General features: G+C 36.3%; 1 protein-coding gene across 7 annotated transcripts in view; it reads right to left on the reverse strand.

The window, feature by feature from the left end:
- The window catches only part of LOC132096504 (TRAF2 and NCK-interacting protein kinase-like), a 106,898-nt gene that overhangs the window by 38,438 nt on the left and 49,482 nt on the right, over nt 1-18,978 (reverse strand). For all 7 annotated transcript variants that reach the window (XM_059501899.1, XM_059501898.1, XM_059501897.1 and 4 more), the window contains exons 3-4: nt 5,138-5,194; nt 3,395-3,520 (exon numbers count right to left, since the gene is read on the reverse strand). In XM_059501899.1, the coding sequence (XP_059357882.1) occupies nt 3,395-3,520; nt 5,138-5,194 (183 nt within the window). The remainder of the gene's footprint in view (nt 1-3,394; nt 3,521-5,137; nt 5,195-18,978) is intronic.

The following is an 18,978-nucleotide window of genomic DNA, read 5'->3' on the forward strand; positions in this document are numbered from 1 at the left end:
AGCCCCATGTCATTGAAGATGTCGATGTCTTGCTTGCTGTCTTCAGTCGAAAATAAATTAAGGTTTTTATGGAAAATGTTCCAGGATTTTTCTCCATTTAGGGAACTTCAATGGGGATCAATGAGATCCAAACTGCATTTTGTGTGCAGCTACAAAGGGCTCTACACGATCCCAGCCAAGGAATAAGGGTCTTATCTAGTGAAACAATTGGTCATCTTCTTAAAAAAAAAAAAAAAAAAAAATGCTAATTATTTAACCACAAATGCTTGCACTAGCTCGGTTATGCGCGTCTACGACTTCATGCATTACGTAAACACATTGGAAAGGTCACACATAATGTAGGCGGAAGTAGTAACAAACTCCATCTGATTTTCTCCAACTTTAAAATGGTCCGACATCGTTGTTTTACCTTTTTTGAAAAGGGCGTTTGATTTACTCTATGCATTATCATTTTGTAAACACTGGGTTGCCTACATCACTCGTGACCTTTCCAACATGATTACGTAATGCGTGTAGTCGTGGACAAGCAACGCATAGCTAGTGAAAGATGAGCATTTGTGGTAAAAAAGTACATACATTTTTATTTTTAAAAAAAGCCTTTATTCCTCATCTGGGATTGTGTAGAGCCCTTTGAAGCTATACTGAGACTGCAATTTGGACCTTCACCCCGTTGGTTCCACTATATGGAGAAAAGTCCTGGAATGTTTTCCTCAAACTTAATTTCTTTTCAACTGAAGAAAGACATGAACAACATGGGGTTGAGGTAAATTATCAGGACTTTTTTTTATCGGGAAGTGAAGTCAATATGTGAATATACATCAAAAATGCTTTTTTATTTTATTTCATTTAGTATTTTTGTTTTAACCAGCAAGCTTTAGTCAACCTTACAGTTTGAACAGGAGGTCTAAAAGCTAGTCCAGCAAAAACCAGCCTAAAGAAATGTGAAAATGACATGCTGGTGTAAGCTGGTCTTTTTAAAAGGGCAGGCTTTCATTGCCTCTATGTCCTCTTCAACAGACTGAAAAGAATGTGCAATGTGCTGCAAACTAATCTTTGTGCACTAGGACAGAACTGAAGGAGTAATTTATAGGCTTCAGTCCACAGCACTAACTGCTGTTAAGTTGGTGGGAGCAATCGTAAAATAGAATGTGCTTATGCAAGAACTGCGCTGAAGCTGAGTGCCAGAGTGAATGGATTCCCTTGGAAACATGCACGCCACCTACCTGAAAGAGCAGGAGCAAAACTGAATGTAGGTTTCAATCACATGATTATGCCAAAAGCTTCCTTCCCAATCTGTCTTTAGGCTTTTGATTGTCAGATCAGAGGGAATAGTGAAGAGGTCTGTGGCCCTCGAGTCTTACAGCAGTGGGAATGTCACCCTTCATCTGAAAGGTCTGCCCATTCAAGAGCGGTCACTCAGCGCTGATGTGTGTCACAAATGCACTTCATTTCCTGCGATGTCTATCTTTATTGGTGAAGCGCTTCATCTATGTGCCCCCTGTGTGTCCCTGCAGCCGCTGATAAACAACACAAATTACCCTGCCACTATCAGACCTGTCTTTCAGCTGAGAAAGAGAAGGGAAGTGGAAGAGGAAAATAGTTGTCAGGAGAAGAAAATATGCACAAGAAAATTAAACTAGAGTGGGAGATGAAGTGAAAGAATGAGTACAGTGAGCATATTTAAATAATGCCCTTTCAGCTTTACTTATTACAGAGATCATTGCTTACTTCATTATACACAGCTGTCACTGGGGTGGTAACCTATGTTACAAAAGCTTAAAAAAAAGTATGTTCCTTTTGAAAGGGTATCACCCCAGTGACAGTTCTGTATCTTTTGTCTGAGATTATAGGCCAATCACTATCAGTAGAATTGCAAAATACAGTAACTGCGTCACTGGAACTGTGAACATGACTTCCAAGTTTTAAATGAAATTGATTTGATATAAGTATCACACTGATATCAGTTTTCTGCAAATCTGAGCATAGCTCAGACAAATCAGTCTTTCAATAGAACAGATCACTCAGTTTCTGGTAATTTTTACAAATAATGCAGTTAAAACCTATTTCTACTGGAATATTGGTATTGTATACAGTGATTAAATATTTTTCAGAGAGCCTTGAATTAATTTTGTGTAAAATAAGTGCTTGTTTCATTCATATAAAAAAAATTATATTGGTCTCAGTGGTATAATTAAATTCAATTATTATGTATAGTAGTGGTTCTCAATCTATTTAAATTGAAGGCCCACCAATTGTCAAACAATATTTGAAAGGCCTAAGCTATATTCCTTCTGGCATTTCTGCTGTAATCATGACAAAGCTGCTAATTATTAAACTGCTTTATTAACACAAACTGGGAGTTTATTAAATGAATAAACCAAAATAAATGTTGTGCCTCCAGAAGTTTTAAGAACTGTAGGTTTTTCATTAAAAAGGTTGTTGAGGGGAGAAATATATGTTTACATTTTTTTTAAAACAACATGTATCATGTTAATAAAAGAAATTCAAATACAAACATTAAAAAAAAATTTAAGATTTAAAAAATTTTAATTTTAAATCATACTGTGACCCGGTTCCCTGACTGAGAACCACTGATGTATATTATATTAGCATTATTGTTATAGATCAACCTCATCTCTAAATAATGGCTTTGGGTTTTGAAAATCCTATATTGGTCAGTCACTACATCCCTGCACACACCAACTCACAATAAGGGCTGCCCTTGACTAAGGATTTTTCTGGTTGGCTAGTAGTTGTTCATTTGAAGCATTAGTCGAGTAATCGCACTTCATTAGTAAACCATTTAAATTATAATAATGAGCCATTGCATTGCCTAATAATAAGCAGTCAAGTGCACACATAAAGCTTGCCACATAACCAGCAGAAGTAAGCGCTTGGATGTCCTGCCTGATTTATTTTATTACCACAAAGACCAGCCGTCAACAATCTGTCCGTCATGAACTGCGTGTATTATCCAATGTGCTTTTTTTTTTTTCTGTAACTAAGCGACTAATAAAATGTTGGTTGACCAAGCTTCTTCCGGTCGACTAACGGTTAGTTGATTATTAGGGAGCATCACTATTCACGACTGAGTGAGAAGAGTACATAAAAATAGACACATTATATTATTCCAATCTTTTCAAAAAGGCTTCACAGCCTTTACAAAGTCCTTAAAATTTCCCAGCATAGAGCTCCATTAACTCTCCATGACAACAAGTCTGTAGGCGAGACAACGGTGCTTTGATTCCTGTTCATCAATGTTCATTCAAGGACCATTTATCATACACTTCCCCATAGGCCCTTAAAAGACCACATATACACAGGGCAGTGTGTTTGAAGCCCAGATGGATACACTCTCTCTATCTCCACCGGCACATTGGGACACGGTACTCACCCACAGCTGGTCGTCCACACCGGGAGGGTTCTTTTTAATGAAAGCACCATAGTAGGTGGCAATGTTTCTGTGGTGAGAGTATTTCTTCAGCATGTTGATCTCAGCTTTGATCTCCTCCTCTTCCTCCTGTCAAGACACATGCAGCAGGATCATGAGATATCTGCCTACTCTCTGAAGTAAAGCTTGAGGCCTGTGGGACCACTCCAGTGACCTATAACAAGAACTGATGGCCCACTTACAGATGCAGGTGCTTTTACATGAAGTAGATGGGGGAAGGAGGGCAGAGAGCACAGGATTAGCTCTTGGCCCCAAGAATTACATCCTGACTGGAGTGTCCCTCCGGGAGCCCCTCAAGCCCCCAACTCAATGATCTCTTCTCAAGAGCATGCTGGATTCTGCTGATGAACAGCTATTTGAGCTAATGACAACTCTCTTTATCTGCTCTCTCATTCACTACAGGTCAAACCCAACATATCCAGGAACAACCCATCCTGATAACTAGATTCCCTCATCACCCCACCAATGAATTTCCATGACTTGGGAGGCATTTGTGTTTACTAGGCATTTGAAAAATCATCTTATAGTATACTGCAAAAAAAATTGGTTTCAAGCCAATTACATATTAGAAATGCATGATAAGATTTGTTATAGCATTACAGACTTGTAGATTAATTTATAATTATCGGTATATATTAGACATGTACTGCCATTTAATGCAAAACTTCTCTAATGCTTACTTAAAATGCTTACTGAATATCCATTTTATTATACAGTACATAATAATATAATGTTGTGATGCCTAAATTCACTTGTGTCATTTCGAAATTTATTGGTTAGCACCCTTTAGGAAAGTAATTATCAGCTTATCTGTATTGGCCTGGATTTTATTATGCGTGTATTTTATTTTTATGTTCAAAATTTTCAGAGAAAAGCATAATTAGATTATTTATATTAACTGTAAAAACAATTCCACTTTTTCATGGGAGTCATAAAACGTGTCTCAAAACCTAGTGCACTGTCAAACTAGACAGCATTTTTGAGCATCCTAGGCATTTTATAAACACTCATACATTGTCTAAAATGATGAATGCAGTCGATAAGGTTTTGAAACAGCCTTAGTCTATAGTACAGGGTAGACATTCGTCCCACAAACCAAGGATCTATGTAACTTTCTAATCAAGCGTTATTCACCCTGAGATAACAGGGGGCAGCCACAAGCCATTACAAACACAACCAATGGTGGCCAGTGAAATCATAACAGCTTGTGCTGAATTCGCTACGGTTTTTCAAAATCTACAACAGCTTATTAAATGCTAAATTGACTTTAGATTTTTTTTAAAAAGATAGATTGGAAAAAATCTGCCGTTAAACAGAGCAGACGTGACTGAAATACTGCAACTGAATAAAATTAAAAACTGCAGCCCAGTGACTGTCACTTGAAAACTAGCCTCTACTTTAAAAACACCGGAAGCATTTTAGCTTATCTTTTCTGCTCTATTGTAAAGAGGGATGCTAAAAGGTTATTAAGAAGACATCATATTTTATCATCAAGAAAGTTAATGAGAAAACTAAACCTTGAGGATATATTGATATTATAAAACCTCAAAAATAAGATCAACTAAGCCTAAAATAAACCTGCAGATTTGAGCAGAGCTCTTTTCAAGAGGCTTCAACATCTTGTCCTCAACAGCTTCAGAGCATAATAAGAGGTCAATACTTTAGTAAAGATGAAAATCAACTCACCCCTGTGACATCCATGCACTTGATGGCAGCCAGTTGACCCGTTTTGACATGTCGGCCCTGCGGAGAAACAAAAATAGGTTGTGCTTGAGAAAAGCTTTAAACTTGGAATATCATTGTGAATTCATCATGCCGTGGAAACAACCAAACCTAAATATTTACCTAAATATTCAATTAATATATTTATAGCTTCAAATATTCCTACTCTATGTAAACAAAAAACTATTTCAAACTAAGAACATAACTGATTATATCCTTCCATAGAGAAGAGTGTTAGGTTCAGCTGAAATACAGGCAAGTGTCATGAAATGCCTAAATAAGGCCTGATTTTCATCAACAACATCTTTAATGTGCCAGTAAGATATATTTCAAGGAAGGCTGACCTAAATTCCAGCATTTTCTGTTTATCCAAATAAAAACACCCAGAGAAATAAATACAACTCACAAAAAAGAATTGTTCTATAATCACTGAGAAAGAGAAGCTTGTTGACACTAACACTACAGATTACACCTGTCAAATAATACATCTCAATGGGCATATTGGTTTAGTTAACAATCATTTATTATCTCTTCGTCATGTTTCTTAATACCTTATCTAAAAAGAATTGTTTCTTAAAATAACTAGACTGTCATGCACACCTCATATCATCACTATGTGATTTCAGTCTATAAAAAGACATTGATAAATACTTCTATTTTAAAGATAAGAACTTTAAGATTATTAATATTTGAAATGGAATCCACAAAAAGAACAGCAAATAGAATTTGGTAAAAATAAAACTGAAAAAAAAAAAATTATTGGGCCTTAAATTATTTTTTGTACAACTTTTAATACGTTTCTGATTAATATCGTAAGCTTTGTGATTTCAATTAATTAGACATGCTTTTTGATTAAGTAAGGGATAATGACTGCCGGTTAACCAGCCGGATAACCAGCCGGTTGTTCTCGCAGAATAAACCGCGTCAGGGTGATCAGGACCCAGATGCGAAGCATAATCACAACATTTAATTTAACCATTAAAACGGAGTGTAAAAAAAATAAATATAAAATACAGAAAAATTAAAAAGGAAAAACTGAATTTGGGAAAAAATAAAACCGATTTTTAATAGGGCCCTAATTAGCACACTAGTCCCTGTTATTAGTCAGCATTCACAACTAGGTGAAACCATGACTATGGGGCATCACTGGGCAGAACATAGTTACACAAGTAGCAACTTCCTAATTCAGAGTGTCTGGCCTCAGCTATCAGCCACATCCTCCTCCTGATATATAGGTCACAAGTGTGGTGACTTTCTTCTCTACGGTATCAGCCAATCAGCAGCTGGCACTCATAATAATTAAACCTCAACGGCTCCCACCTCGACACTCAGCAATAAACTTTCCCCCTTCTTCCTTCAGACACCAGACAAACAGATAGAGGGATAGAGACAGCAAAGCACTAGTGGAAGTAAACAGAGATACCAAAAATGAAGACATATTGACAGTTAAATGTCAGAAAGGAAAGGAATTTAGAATAGCCTCTGTGGAAAAGCATAGCCTGGGAAGCAAGACTCAACATAACAAGGTGAATGTCCATGACTATTTGTCGCAGGGCCAAAAGAGAGATTGTCAGGTAAATGATAAGACCACCTCACTGGCACCATTAATGGGAAAAACTTGACTTGTCTAAACATGTACGGTCCCTCAGCATAACATAACAACTGCAGCTTCACACATAAATAGCAGATGGGCCAGACAGCACTGCCTTTCAAGGCCTCAGTGAATAGATTCGGCTGAACAACTAGAAGTTATTTTCAGCAGGTGTTCAGCCATTGATTTCAACCCAGAACTCGCAATCTACGACCAAACAAAAACACTACAAACTCTTGACCTTAACAGAACTGTTTTCATCTCCCCAAATACACAATATTATCACCTCATATTATACATAGACTGTGTATTGCACTGCATTGCATTATATGTGAGCTTCGTGGAGTCAGCACAGAGCGTGTGCTTTTAGAAATCGCAATTCCATTCAGCCACTGGTCTTTGTGACCTAGATCTGTGGTAACAGCCCGTGTGAATGAGGATTATTGGATTTAAAAACATATCTTATGAATGCGGTATACTTAAGTATATTTCTAGCGCTCTGGCTCCTAATGGCATCGCTCAACACTAGGTTACAAGCAGGAATAATAATAGAATCACTCGCTCTGTAGCAGAGTAAACAGAGCAGGAATGAAAGAGGGGAATGAAGATGAATAGAGCTCATTCCGTGACGCTCTGTAACACATGGGTCTGCTTCCTCCAATCCTACTGATGAAATTAAAGGCCACCGACCAAACATTTCAATTCACATTGTGAACGATACCAGAGAAAGGCAGAGGTGGCATTACCTTCATGCACTTGAGTATGAATTACGCTTGTCAGCTAAGTAAGACTATTAGCATAGACGGGATTTTGTCAAAATTGAATAAAACTATTTGGTAAAAAACAACAAAAAGAACTATTTAATTTTTTTTTTTAAATAGGTAACTTTTTAACTTATATGCCCATTTTTAAAGTAGTAATACCTGTATAGGATTCTATATATTTTTTGGAAAATAAATAAAATAAAAAGTATTACATGCATACATAAATTCTAATTATTGAAAATAAATACTTTACGTAAAAATACATGTAAATAATTACATTAAAATAGGCAAATCTAAAATGTAATATGTAAACTAATTCATTAATGAAAGTCTAATATAGTCACACACTTATGATTAATTAAAAAAAAAAAGATCATGATTACTAAAAATAAATATAAAATCAAATGTATTATACAAAAACAAAATATGTCAATATAATTTTATACTTAAAAATAAGAAACATGAAATGATTTTAAGAGGAAAAGTTGAACCTTGCTGTATTTTTAATAACCTCTAAACCACAACTTTGTTAAAAGCCCTGTGGCTAAAATGATTAAAACAATTTTTGAGAAAATACTGATAGTCACTAATTGACTTTTGAGTTACTGGATGAATTCAATCCAATCTCTTAATATTTCCTAATACGCAACAGAGACCTGGTACTGAATATTTCATTAGGAGTCTGCCATAAAATGCCAGATTTCTAGTTAATTTCTGCAGTTTCAGTGACAGCCAATTGTAATGTGCCTATAGCACAAGTGTGAACACATCTGCAGTTACACGTCACTGTTTGACAGAGTCTCACAGCCAGTGGCGGACTGGGACAGTAAATCAGGCCGGGAATTTGACTCCACCCCAGGCCACCTCTGTTGCTGCAGTCACCACCACCCAATTCATGTGTCCACATGTCCCAGAATGTGCTAAACTCTTTGGCTCTTTCAGTTGTTTGAATTGGGTTATACTTAAAAAATAAATAAAAATCCTTAGACTGTGGACAGGCAAAATAATCAAATGAAGTATCAAGAAGTATCAAGGCATTCACTGTCTCTATCATCTTTCCCTTAATCCCCCTCTCTCTCAATCTGCACATTGAGTTTCTCTGCAATATGAAATAAGCACTTTCAATAATCTATATTAATTATGCAGCCATCAATTGTATGTCCCAATGATCACAGTCCTACTACTGATGACCTTATAAATCATAAAAGCACATATTTTTCCTAAGAGTATAGTCAGCATGTTTAGTTTTGCTTATAACTTAAACTTTACTAGGGATGGGTGTTTTCCACAAATATCACATTTGAATATTTGAGCTCACAAAAAACGAATATTCGAATATTTGTTTATTTAAATTAAGTTTAATGAGTCAGACGTTATTTTTCAGCAACATTTGTTTTCGTCATTTTGAACAAGCTTACAATAAGCTTGAACATTACACATCGTGTTTTGTAGCTGAAAACCTTTAACAATGCGTGCAAACAAACAAAAGTAAGCTACAGATTAAAAGCAAAAAAAAAAAAAAGTGAACAAAGAAAAAACGTAAAGCAGCCTGCAGCAATTAGGCTATTGTAGAGAATGTAGCTTACACTTAACTTTTAAACTGTCAGCAAATCTTTTTTGCTTTTTTTCTATTGTTTCAAATGTTCTTGTTAAGAAATACGGGCATGTAAACATGATTGGGGGAAAGTAGGCTCCTTAGTCTTTTAATAATAAGGCCAGCCGCGGAGAAAACACGCTCTGACGGCACAGACGTTGGCAGGACTCACAAATAACGGTGTGCTAAGCGAATACGTTTTGTGAAGCGCTTCGTGTTTTCGTTTCACCACTGAATGGGATCCTCATCTGGTGGAATACATGGCTCCAGCAAGAACTGTTCCCACTCGTCTCGGCTGGACTCTCTGTAATCATCGCTGGAGAACTGGCTCAGCCTTTTCCAACGAGTGGGCATTGCATCTTCTTCATCGTGGCGATTGCATCCGCACCACTCGCATCAAGGAAAATGTTCTGATAATGTTCAAAAAAGTTTTTTTTTCTAACTTCTCTCATGTTTTCATCGAGAAACCTGAGATGTTTGTGCCAAGGGTCTAGGGCAGACGCGAGAAGAGCAGTTTTCACTGCATTCTCCAAGTTAGCGGTGTTTATTCGTTGCTTGAGAGATGCTGCAACAATGTTCTTGGATCACTTTCTGTGATTCTCCATGGCATATTACGCCAGGCGCGTCCGAACAGCATCGAGTTAAAAACATCTCAACTTTCAGAATGCCGCAAGCGCACCGCAGTTCATGTGATAAGAACTAAACATTCAGCTTCATCCTTTCCTGTAACAACGTTGAAAGCTCAGCCAAGATGAAGGAACAGCTGATTATATCTGTATATGGATTGCCATTTTGAAATAAATTTAGTAGCAGAGCTACTGAAAGCGATTTTTTTTGTGCTGCAAATACATTTATCCTTTGCTGAAATCTCCGCGTCTTCATGGAGAGAACGCGTCACCTCAGGAGCGTTTCTGCCCAAGCGCTTTGGAAAGAAGGAGAAAGCAGAGCGCATAGCCTTTTCCACGCCTTATTAGGCGCGATATGTGAATGGCCCCTTCATTCATTAATCATTTATTAATTATTTTTTGCTTGCATACACCTTCAAATATGCCGTGGAGAATCACAGAAAGTGACCAAATTAGGTTTTATTGTGAACTTTTTTTTTATCTGTTGTAAGTCGCTTTGAATGAAAGCGTCCATCTGCCAAATGATTATGTAAATATTAGGGTGGAACAGTTCAACTTCTTCACAGTTCGGTTTGTTTCACGGTTTTAGAGTCACGGTTGCCGTACCGTTGTATTTGATATGTTTCTGGAAAAACTATACTTTCAAAATATAAATAAATAAATAAAAATTAATAATAATAATAATAAATATATATATTATCATATTATTAAGAATATTCTAACTACAAGCAACAGCACAAATTAATACAATAGAGTAAAGATACAAAAAAATTTTTTTTTAGGTAAGTCTTGCATTAGTTTTTAGGTACAGAAATTTAATAAAGTAATCAAATGTAAAACATTGCATTTTGGACTATAATTTAAAGATTATTCTTTATTAAAGTAAAAAAAGCTTTTTAATCAAGAGCAGTGAGTGATTTCTTTGTTGTTGCTGTTCGATTAATATAAAGACTGTCACTTTAAGAGAGTGCACTGATCCAGTGTTCGTATTAGTATTGAACAAGAGTGAATGATTCGTACAGGTTTGTTATTTCTTTTTTTTTTCCCCATCGCTGTTGTAATGTCTGGGAATCCAGAATGCGCTTCCAACAGCAGAAACATATATTAACTGAACCCTGTTTGTTTTACGTGTTATTTATAGTAAACCATATTACAGATGCTTTGTCAGATTTAAGTTGAACAGCGGTCCCAGCGCGTGCCAAACCGTGTGTGGTGAACTGAACGGTTCGGTTTTTTCAGTGAACCTTCCCATCCCTAGTAAATATAAATGTAATTCTGACCGACCTGGTCCCTTACTGGCGAACATGGCTGGGATTTTGCAGAAATTTGCTGCGTCTGTGTCAAGCTTATTCAGTGTTTGCAGCAGTGCTGAGCAGGGAAAAAGTGTGCACACCGGCCTGCTCCAATCTGTCGTTTCACAGCAGCTGACCAGCAAAACACCCCACAAGGTACTGAATTGCCACATAAGGGCTGCAGAAAGCCAGCCAAAAAATTCGGAGCTACACACCAACAAGAGGAAAGTTACACCACATCCAAAGACTTTTGGCTAACCGTGCACATCCACTGGCGCGGAGCTGAGTGGGGTATTCTAATTCATTCTCTATGGGAGCTGAGCGGCAAGCGGTGGAGTGGAGCAAACACAGAACATCAAACAGTAGAGAAGTGTTCAATGTCATGCAAATAAGAGGCGAGTTTCTTAGGTTTCAGAGCTTAAAATAGCATTCTTTCACTTTTACTAGATTTAAATTCAGATTTTAAATTCAGTTTGGACTTTCTGAATGTGGCTTAAGTCTGGATGGGTTAACAAATGATATTGTAGGGCTGCACAATTTAAGGACAAAATACAATTGTGATATTTTAAATAAAAATTGCAATTCCAATTTAAAGTGTAACTTTTTTTAAACCATATCAAAGTGTGCAACTTTTTTGTAGGTCTGCACAAATAACAGTTGTTGTTATATAATAATAATAATAATAATAATAATAATAATAATAATATAATGATAATATATTAGAAGTAATAATAATAATATAATGATAATATATTAGAAGTAATAATAATAATATAATAATAATAATAATAATAATAATAACAATAACAATAATAATAATATTGCTAATAATAATATTAAGAGTATTAGTATTAAGTATTATTATTATTATTATTATTATTATTATTATATTTCAAAATACTGTAATATACCTTCATAGTAAAAAGAAAAAATATTTCACAAAATTATTTTATTTTTAAATTGAATTATTTAAAAAAATAATTTTGTTTTCAGTGTTAAACTATCACATTTTTATTTTGGCGGAACACTTCTACTTGTAGACATCGAGTTCAAGTGGAGCGTTATTTATTTCAAAGGCCAGCTGTTGTGAGACACTGAAAACACTGGATCATGATTATGAAAGACCACAGTGTGGGCTTGTGTTTATATTTTTGTGTTTAATATATTTATTTTAATGTAGAGTGGGAGAGTAAACTTAAAAAAATAAAAAATAATAATAATAATGATAATAATAAACTAAAAGTCTCCAGGAATCAGAGCCAAAAACACTGATTAGAATGACACAAAAGCTTGCAGTAAACACTTCAATAAACACTTCAGCAGCAGCTGCTGGTCATAACTCAATCTATATGTTAGTAAAGACACACTCTGGCATAAAAACATCTAATTTTCAGTCACTATGTATTGCTGTAGAATCAATAAAACTAAACTTGGAAAAGTCCATTGGCATTAACTGAACATGTTTTAATGAACGCTGGGAGTGCAATCACTCTTTTCCGTCGCCCTCAAGCAATCCCTTCTGGGATACAAGCATCATCCAAGAGGGCCAAGAAACAGAGCCATGGCAAATAATTCAACACAATGTTTTTTCTCCCAGCGTGCAATCAGCCTCTAATCAGACGGTGGGCCTGTTGGGCCGGTCTCTGTTCTGCATACCAATTCAATTACAAAGCCCATTGAGGGCCATTAAAATGCAAGCGTCTCCCCATACAGTAGCCTAGCAACAATTACAGTAAGCAGTGCAAGTCCACTGGAGGATAAGAACTGCTGATTGCTCCTCTTTCGCTCATCTAGGCTGATAAACAGAGCTTGTGGAATGCTGCCCTGCTGACTAGTTGGCATAGTTTGCTCGGAGCTAAATTAAGTTCAGATGGTTTGCAAACACTTTGATAGACTGGCCGAGGGTTCATTTAAATGTTCACATCTAAGTCAGTGTGGGAGAAAGTTAAAAATAAATTATCATGTTTTGTTTATCATCCAGCCAAATAGAGATGGAAGATATGAAGCCTGTTCCAAAACCAGTGAGTTAGAGGCAGACATTTAGGGCACACTTATTTATTTTATTAAATTCATTTAACTGTAGTAAATGTAATGTAGTAAAGCAAAGACTTATTTTTAAATAAAAAAATACAATAAATTACCACTAGTAGATGGCTTCAGAGAAGTACTCATGGCTTATTAGCCATTTCCACTCCCTAATACAGGTCCTTCTCAAAAAAAATTGCATATTGTGATAAAGTTCATTATTTTCCATAATGTAATGATAAAAATTAAACTTTCATATATTTTAGATTCATTGCACACCAACTGAAATATTTCAGGTCTTTTATTGTTTTAATACTGATGATTTTGGCATACAGCTCATGAAAACCCAAAATTCCTATCTCAAAAAATTAGCATATTTCATCCGACCAATAAAAGAAAAGTGTTTTTAATACAAAAAAAGGCAACCTTCAAATAATTATGTTCAGTTATGCACTCAATACTTGGTCGGGAATCCTTTTGCAGAAATGACTGCTTCAATGCGGAGTGGCATGGAGGCAATCAGCCTGTGGCACTGCTGAGGTGTTATGGAGGCCCAGGATGCTTCGATAGCGGCCTTAAGCTCATCCAGAGTGTTGGGTCTTGCATCTCTCAACTTTCTCTTCACAATATCCCACAGATTTTCTATGGGGTTCAGGTCAGGAGAGTTGGCAGGCCAATTGAGCACAGTAATACCATGGTCAGTAAACCATTTACCAGTGGTTTTGGCACTGTGAGCAGGTGTCAGGTCGTGCTGAAAAACGAAATCTTCATCTCCATAAAGTTTTTCAGCAGATGGAAGCATGAAGTGCTCCAAAATCTCCTGATAGCTAGCTGCATTGACCCTGCCCTTGATAAAACACAGTGGACCAACACCAGCAGCTGACATGGCACCCCAGACCATCACTGACTGTGGGTACTTGACACTGGACTTCAGGCATTTTGGCATTTCCTTCTCCCCAGTCTTCCTCCAGACTCTGGCACCTTGATTTCCGAATGACATGCAAAATTTGCTTTCATCTGAAAAAAGTACTTTGGAGCAACAGTCCAGTGCTGCTTCACTGCAGCCCATTTCCTGCACACGCCTGTGCATGGTGGCTCTGGATGTTTCTACTCCAGACTCAGTCCACTGCTTCCGCAGGTCCCCCGAGGTCTGGAATCGGTCCTTCTCCACAATCTTCCTCGGGGTCCGGTCACCTCTTCTCGTTGTGCAGCGTTTTTTGCCACACTTTTTCCTTCCCACAGACTTCCCACTGAGGTGCCTTGATACAGCACTCTTGGAACAGCCTATTCGTTCAGAAATTTCTTTCTGTGTCTTACCCTCTCGCTTGAGGGTGTCAATGATGGCCTTCTGGACAGCAGTCAGGTCGGCAGTCTTACCCATGATTGCGGTTTTGAGTAATGAACCAGGCTGAGAGTTTTTAAAAGCCTCAGGAACCTTTTGCAGGTGTTTAGAGTTAATTAGATTCAGATGATTAGGTTAATAGCTCGTTTAGAGAACCTTTTCATGATATGCTAATTTTTTGAGATAGGAATTTTGGGTTTTCATGAGCTGTATGCCAAAATCATCAGTATTAAAACAATAAAAGACCTGAAATATTTCAGTTGGTGTGCAATGAATCTAAAATATATGAAAGTTAAATTTTTATCATTACATTATGGAAAATAATGAACTTTATCACAATATGCACATTTTTTGAGAAGGACCTGTATATATATTTTTGTATGGGTGCGCCGATCTGATATTCAGTATTGGTATTGCTCCTGATATCGGTCAGACGAGAACGATCCAAATCCGATATTGTGTGTATACTATTTTGTGTTTGTTTAGCCCCATGAAAGCCACAAAAACATTATAAATAGGGATGTAATGATTCACTCAACTCACAATTCAATTTGTTTCATGGTTTTGATTTCGCGATTCAATTCACTTTTTTTTTTTTTTACAAACAGATTTAATGTGAACTATAAATTAAATTTGTCCTTTTATTATTCCTTGGATAAAATGCTGTGTTTCTTTGCCAAATTTAAATATAGCACTTGCACACCATTTAACTTTTGTTGGTTTTGATTGCTTCTATTGTCCTCATTTGTCGCTTTGAATAAAAGTGTCTGCTAAATTACAAAATTTACAATATAAATGTAAATAACAAAACTAAACTGAAATTTTAAAACAAGCCCAAATCAAATAGGTAAGTAACACAATCTAATCTAAATTAAATAGTATAGTTTTGAAAATTGAAGCAAAAGCAGAGAGGTTTGACTCCAGTTTTGTGAAACTATACATAAAAATATCTGCATGAAACAAACATCAGACAGCTGAACAAGATGCAGATTCACTTTCTGTCAGCAGGTGGTGCTTAAAGCGTTTCCTTGGTTTCCGCTGTACAAAGCAGTGCTGGCTGCATTAATGAACTTTAATATGCATTATACATAAACTAGATGAAAAGAAAAAATACCATCTAAACTTCTCTAAAGACAGTAAGCTCCCCTTAGACATACGTTAATATAAACACCCACCCTTAACTGAATCGTGAATCGTTTAGCATCTCAACCGATTTGAATCATCACATATTTGAATCAGTTTTCAACTGGCTCGCGGTTAATCATCCCTACATCCCTAATTATAAAGCTCTATAAAATTTTTGTGCACTGTAGTTCAAGTTGTTAAATTCAAGTTCATGTAAACTCTCTCCGCTGCGGCTGTCTGTTATCCTCCATTCAGCATTCAAACTGCGTGTCGCGTTCGGTTACTACAATCAAGATGATGAAACTCTTGCTAAGATGATACAATGTTCCTGTCATTAATTCTTGTTCTTTAGATAAACATCAGTGGTTTTGCATAAAAGGACTTAATCTTGCTGGAGTTTAGTGCTAATCCAAATCATGTTACTTTCTACCAGGTGTCTGTTAGAGAATCACTACACTTGACTAGAGAACACTATGAATTGCTCTTCACACGCACAGTAACTGAAATTTAAAACAGTTAAAAGAAAAAGTTCAAACTATCGGAAAGATATAATACACAACGCATCAATATCTCTTCCGTTTGTGCTTTGAACTTTTCTATGCGGAGCGCTGCGTGCTGTGACTCGGTGTTACTTCAAGCGCATCATTCTATGCACGGGATGCGCATAAGCGCTTTGTGCTTTTTGCTGCTATGTAAGATTAAATAAAGTTTTCTCAGCGCATCTTCACTTACTGAAGTGCCCATTTTGCTGTACCAGACTTCTGTTAAATCTACTTGGCAATTGAAGGGAGTGTGTTTGAACTGCTCCGTTCAATCCATATCTCTCCGCTTAGATCAGAGAAGGACAAATTTACACTTTATCAAATTAAAGTTCTGTGCTGCTGTACTGTTTGACTCCTGAGCTGCAAACAATCGAAAGCACTCAGATGAGAAAGACAAAGAGAGTAGAAAAAGTCAATTTTTCTCTCCCTCTTCAAAGCGCATCTTAAGTTCGTTATGAAAGAGCTCATACTGGACAGCTTATTAATCCCCCTCGACTCCCAAATGAAAAATGTTTTTGAAATTTAAAAGGCAGCCTTGAAATTCATTCAAAGCTCAATTTCACATCTTGTGGGAATATTATATCAGGCAAGCACTGACAAGAGGGAAATTTCACAAGGACAAATGAAGTGAAAAACAAAACGGTCAGAATTCCCAACCACACTGAATAACAAAGTTGCAATAACTTTCAAATTTTTTAAAAGGTAAGACTTCCTACAGCCACCAAAAACATTGTGATATCTAACAAAAAATAACAAATATTAATATTTATTTTATATTTTGTGAACAAATATTAATATTTTATTTTATATTATTTAATGTTATTTTTTATATGATCATTATTTTATTTTATATTTTATATTATTTTATTTTATTGAGGCTGCTTCCTGTTTGTATTGTCTCTAGTATAATTAATGGAGGGATAGTTAAATCAAATTCACTCCAATTAAAAGTCCCCATTAACCATAATTTCTTATGACTTTCTTCTGTGGAAAACAGTGAATGCTATTTTAAACAATCTCTTCTTTTACAGTATGTTTTACAGCAATATGCCATGCTTTTGAGCATGCAATACAATAATCTGCATTTGTTTGTGTGCAAATCCTAAATAAGATATTATTTCACAAACAACCACAAATCTCTGATCATTTCTGATGAGCAGTATTACTAAGAGGCTCAGAAACATGTCCTCATTCTGAGAGCTTCATTCCAGCACAATATCCATCCCCAGTGACCTACATGAAGCAGAAATGTGGGTAATGTGGGTCTCTGCTTGTATATGTGTGTGAATACACTATTGGCTGCTAATATGAGCTACTTCGTTTCCCAGGAGAGTGCAAAAAGCAGAGCCAGAGCGAGAGAGTGAAATGAAACGAAACGCCAGAGAAAAGAGCAGCAGGGTGGATGGAAATGATTGGCCTGCAGGCCACACTACCATCTCAGTGAGGAGTGACAGTGTCACAAGGTCACAATCAGCCTGTCTCTGCACATCTCTGAACACAAATCAGTACAGCAAACAGCTGTAGGTTCAGATTTACTCCAATTTTATTTGTTTATTTAGGTGCGTATATTTATTTACTTTAATTGTATTTATTTATTTACTCTATTCTTATTTCTTAGTTCCTTATTCACTTTATTAAGAAACCAAAAGTTAACCAAAATACAGTCAAGCTAATATATTTACCGTATTTTTCGGACTATAAGTCGCACCTGAGTATAAGTCGCGTCAGTCCAAAAATATGTCATGACGAGGAAAAAACATATAAGTCGCACTGGACTATAAGTCGCATTTATTTAGAACCAAGAGAAAACATTACCGTCTACAGCCGCGAGAGGGCACTGAGCAGCATAGACGGTAATGTTTTCTCTTGGTTCATTTCACTTGGTTCATGTCAAATTAATTTTGATAAATAAGTCGCACCTGACTATAAGTCGCAGGACCAGCCAAACTATGCAAAAAAGTGCGACTTATAGTCTACTATAACTATATAACTACTATATAGGTACTACATTTAATATATTTTACATTCATTTATTTACTTCTACTACATTTACTTAATTCCAAATTTCTATTATTTAATTACAATTTCAAGTACAATTGAAAAAAGAAAAAATAAGTTTGAAGGGGTTTAATAAGTTTTCAGTTCTGATACCACTATGTCCTTCATAGTACTAGAAAATCAAATGGCACAAATCTCTGATAACCATATCATTTGTCTCAAAGGAAGGTCAAACTAAGCTGTAAACATTGTTACTCCCGTAAATAATGTGTTTGCAAATAATCCCACTGCAAATAATGCCTTCATCCTGCTTCGCTTTTGACAGTTCGGCTTGAAACAGAAGGGAAATTTAAAAAGAGAAGTCAAAAACCAAAAGAGGATCGATAGATTAATTCAGTGGGCGCTGAGAGTGTTCTGCCGTTAATGGAGAGAGTCAGTCAAGCATGCAAAGTAATTACAGTGAGGACGGGAGAGCAGGAGCATCCGCCTGGTGACACTGCACATTAGAGCTGCCGCACAGGAAGCCACTGACAAACAGCCTGTCAGTCAGCAACGGCCAATCACATCGCTCAGAGGAAACAGTGATGACATTCGGTGTCATTCAAAAGGCCAGTCCTTCACACATAAGCTCCTCGAGGGTTGGGAAATGCTCTTGCTTAATGAACTAAAACAGGACCATGACTGAATAAAGAAATGGCACCGATCAAACAATATTGAATAATCTAATTTCACTATTATAATGATGGAATATAATAAAAGCTGTTATCTGTTTTTTAATATATATTAAAATGTCATTTATTTCTGTGATGGCAAAGTTGAATTTTTAGCAGCCATTACTCCAGTCTTCAGCATCACATGATCCTTCAAAAATAAAGTTTTTACTGTTATCAATGTTGAAAATGGCTG

Source organism: Carassius carassius, chromosome 20 (genome assembly GCF_963082965.1).
Source record: "Carassius carassius chromosome 20, fCarCar2.1, whole genome shotgun sequence".
Lineage (NCBI taxonomy): Eukaryota > Metazoa > Chordata > Actinopteri > Cypriniformes > Cyprinidae > Carassius > Carassius carassius.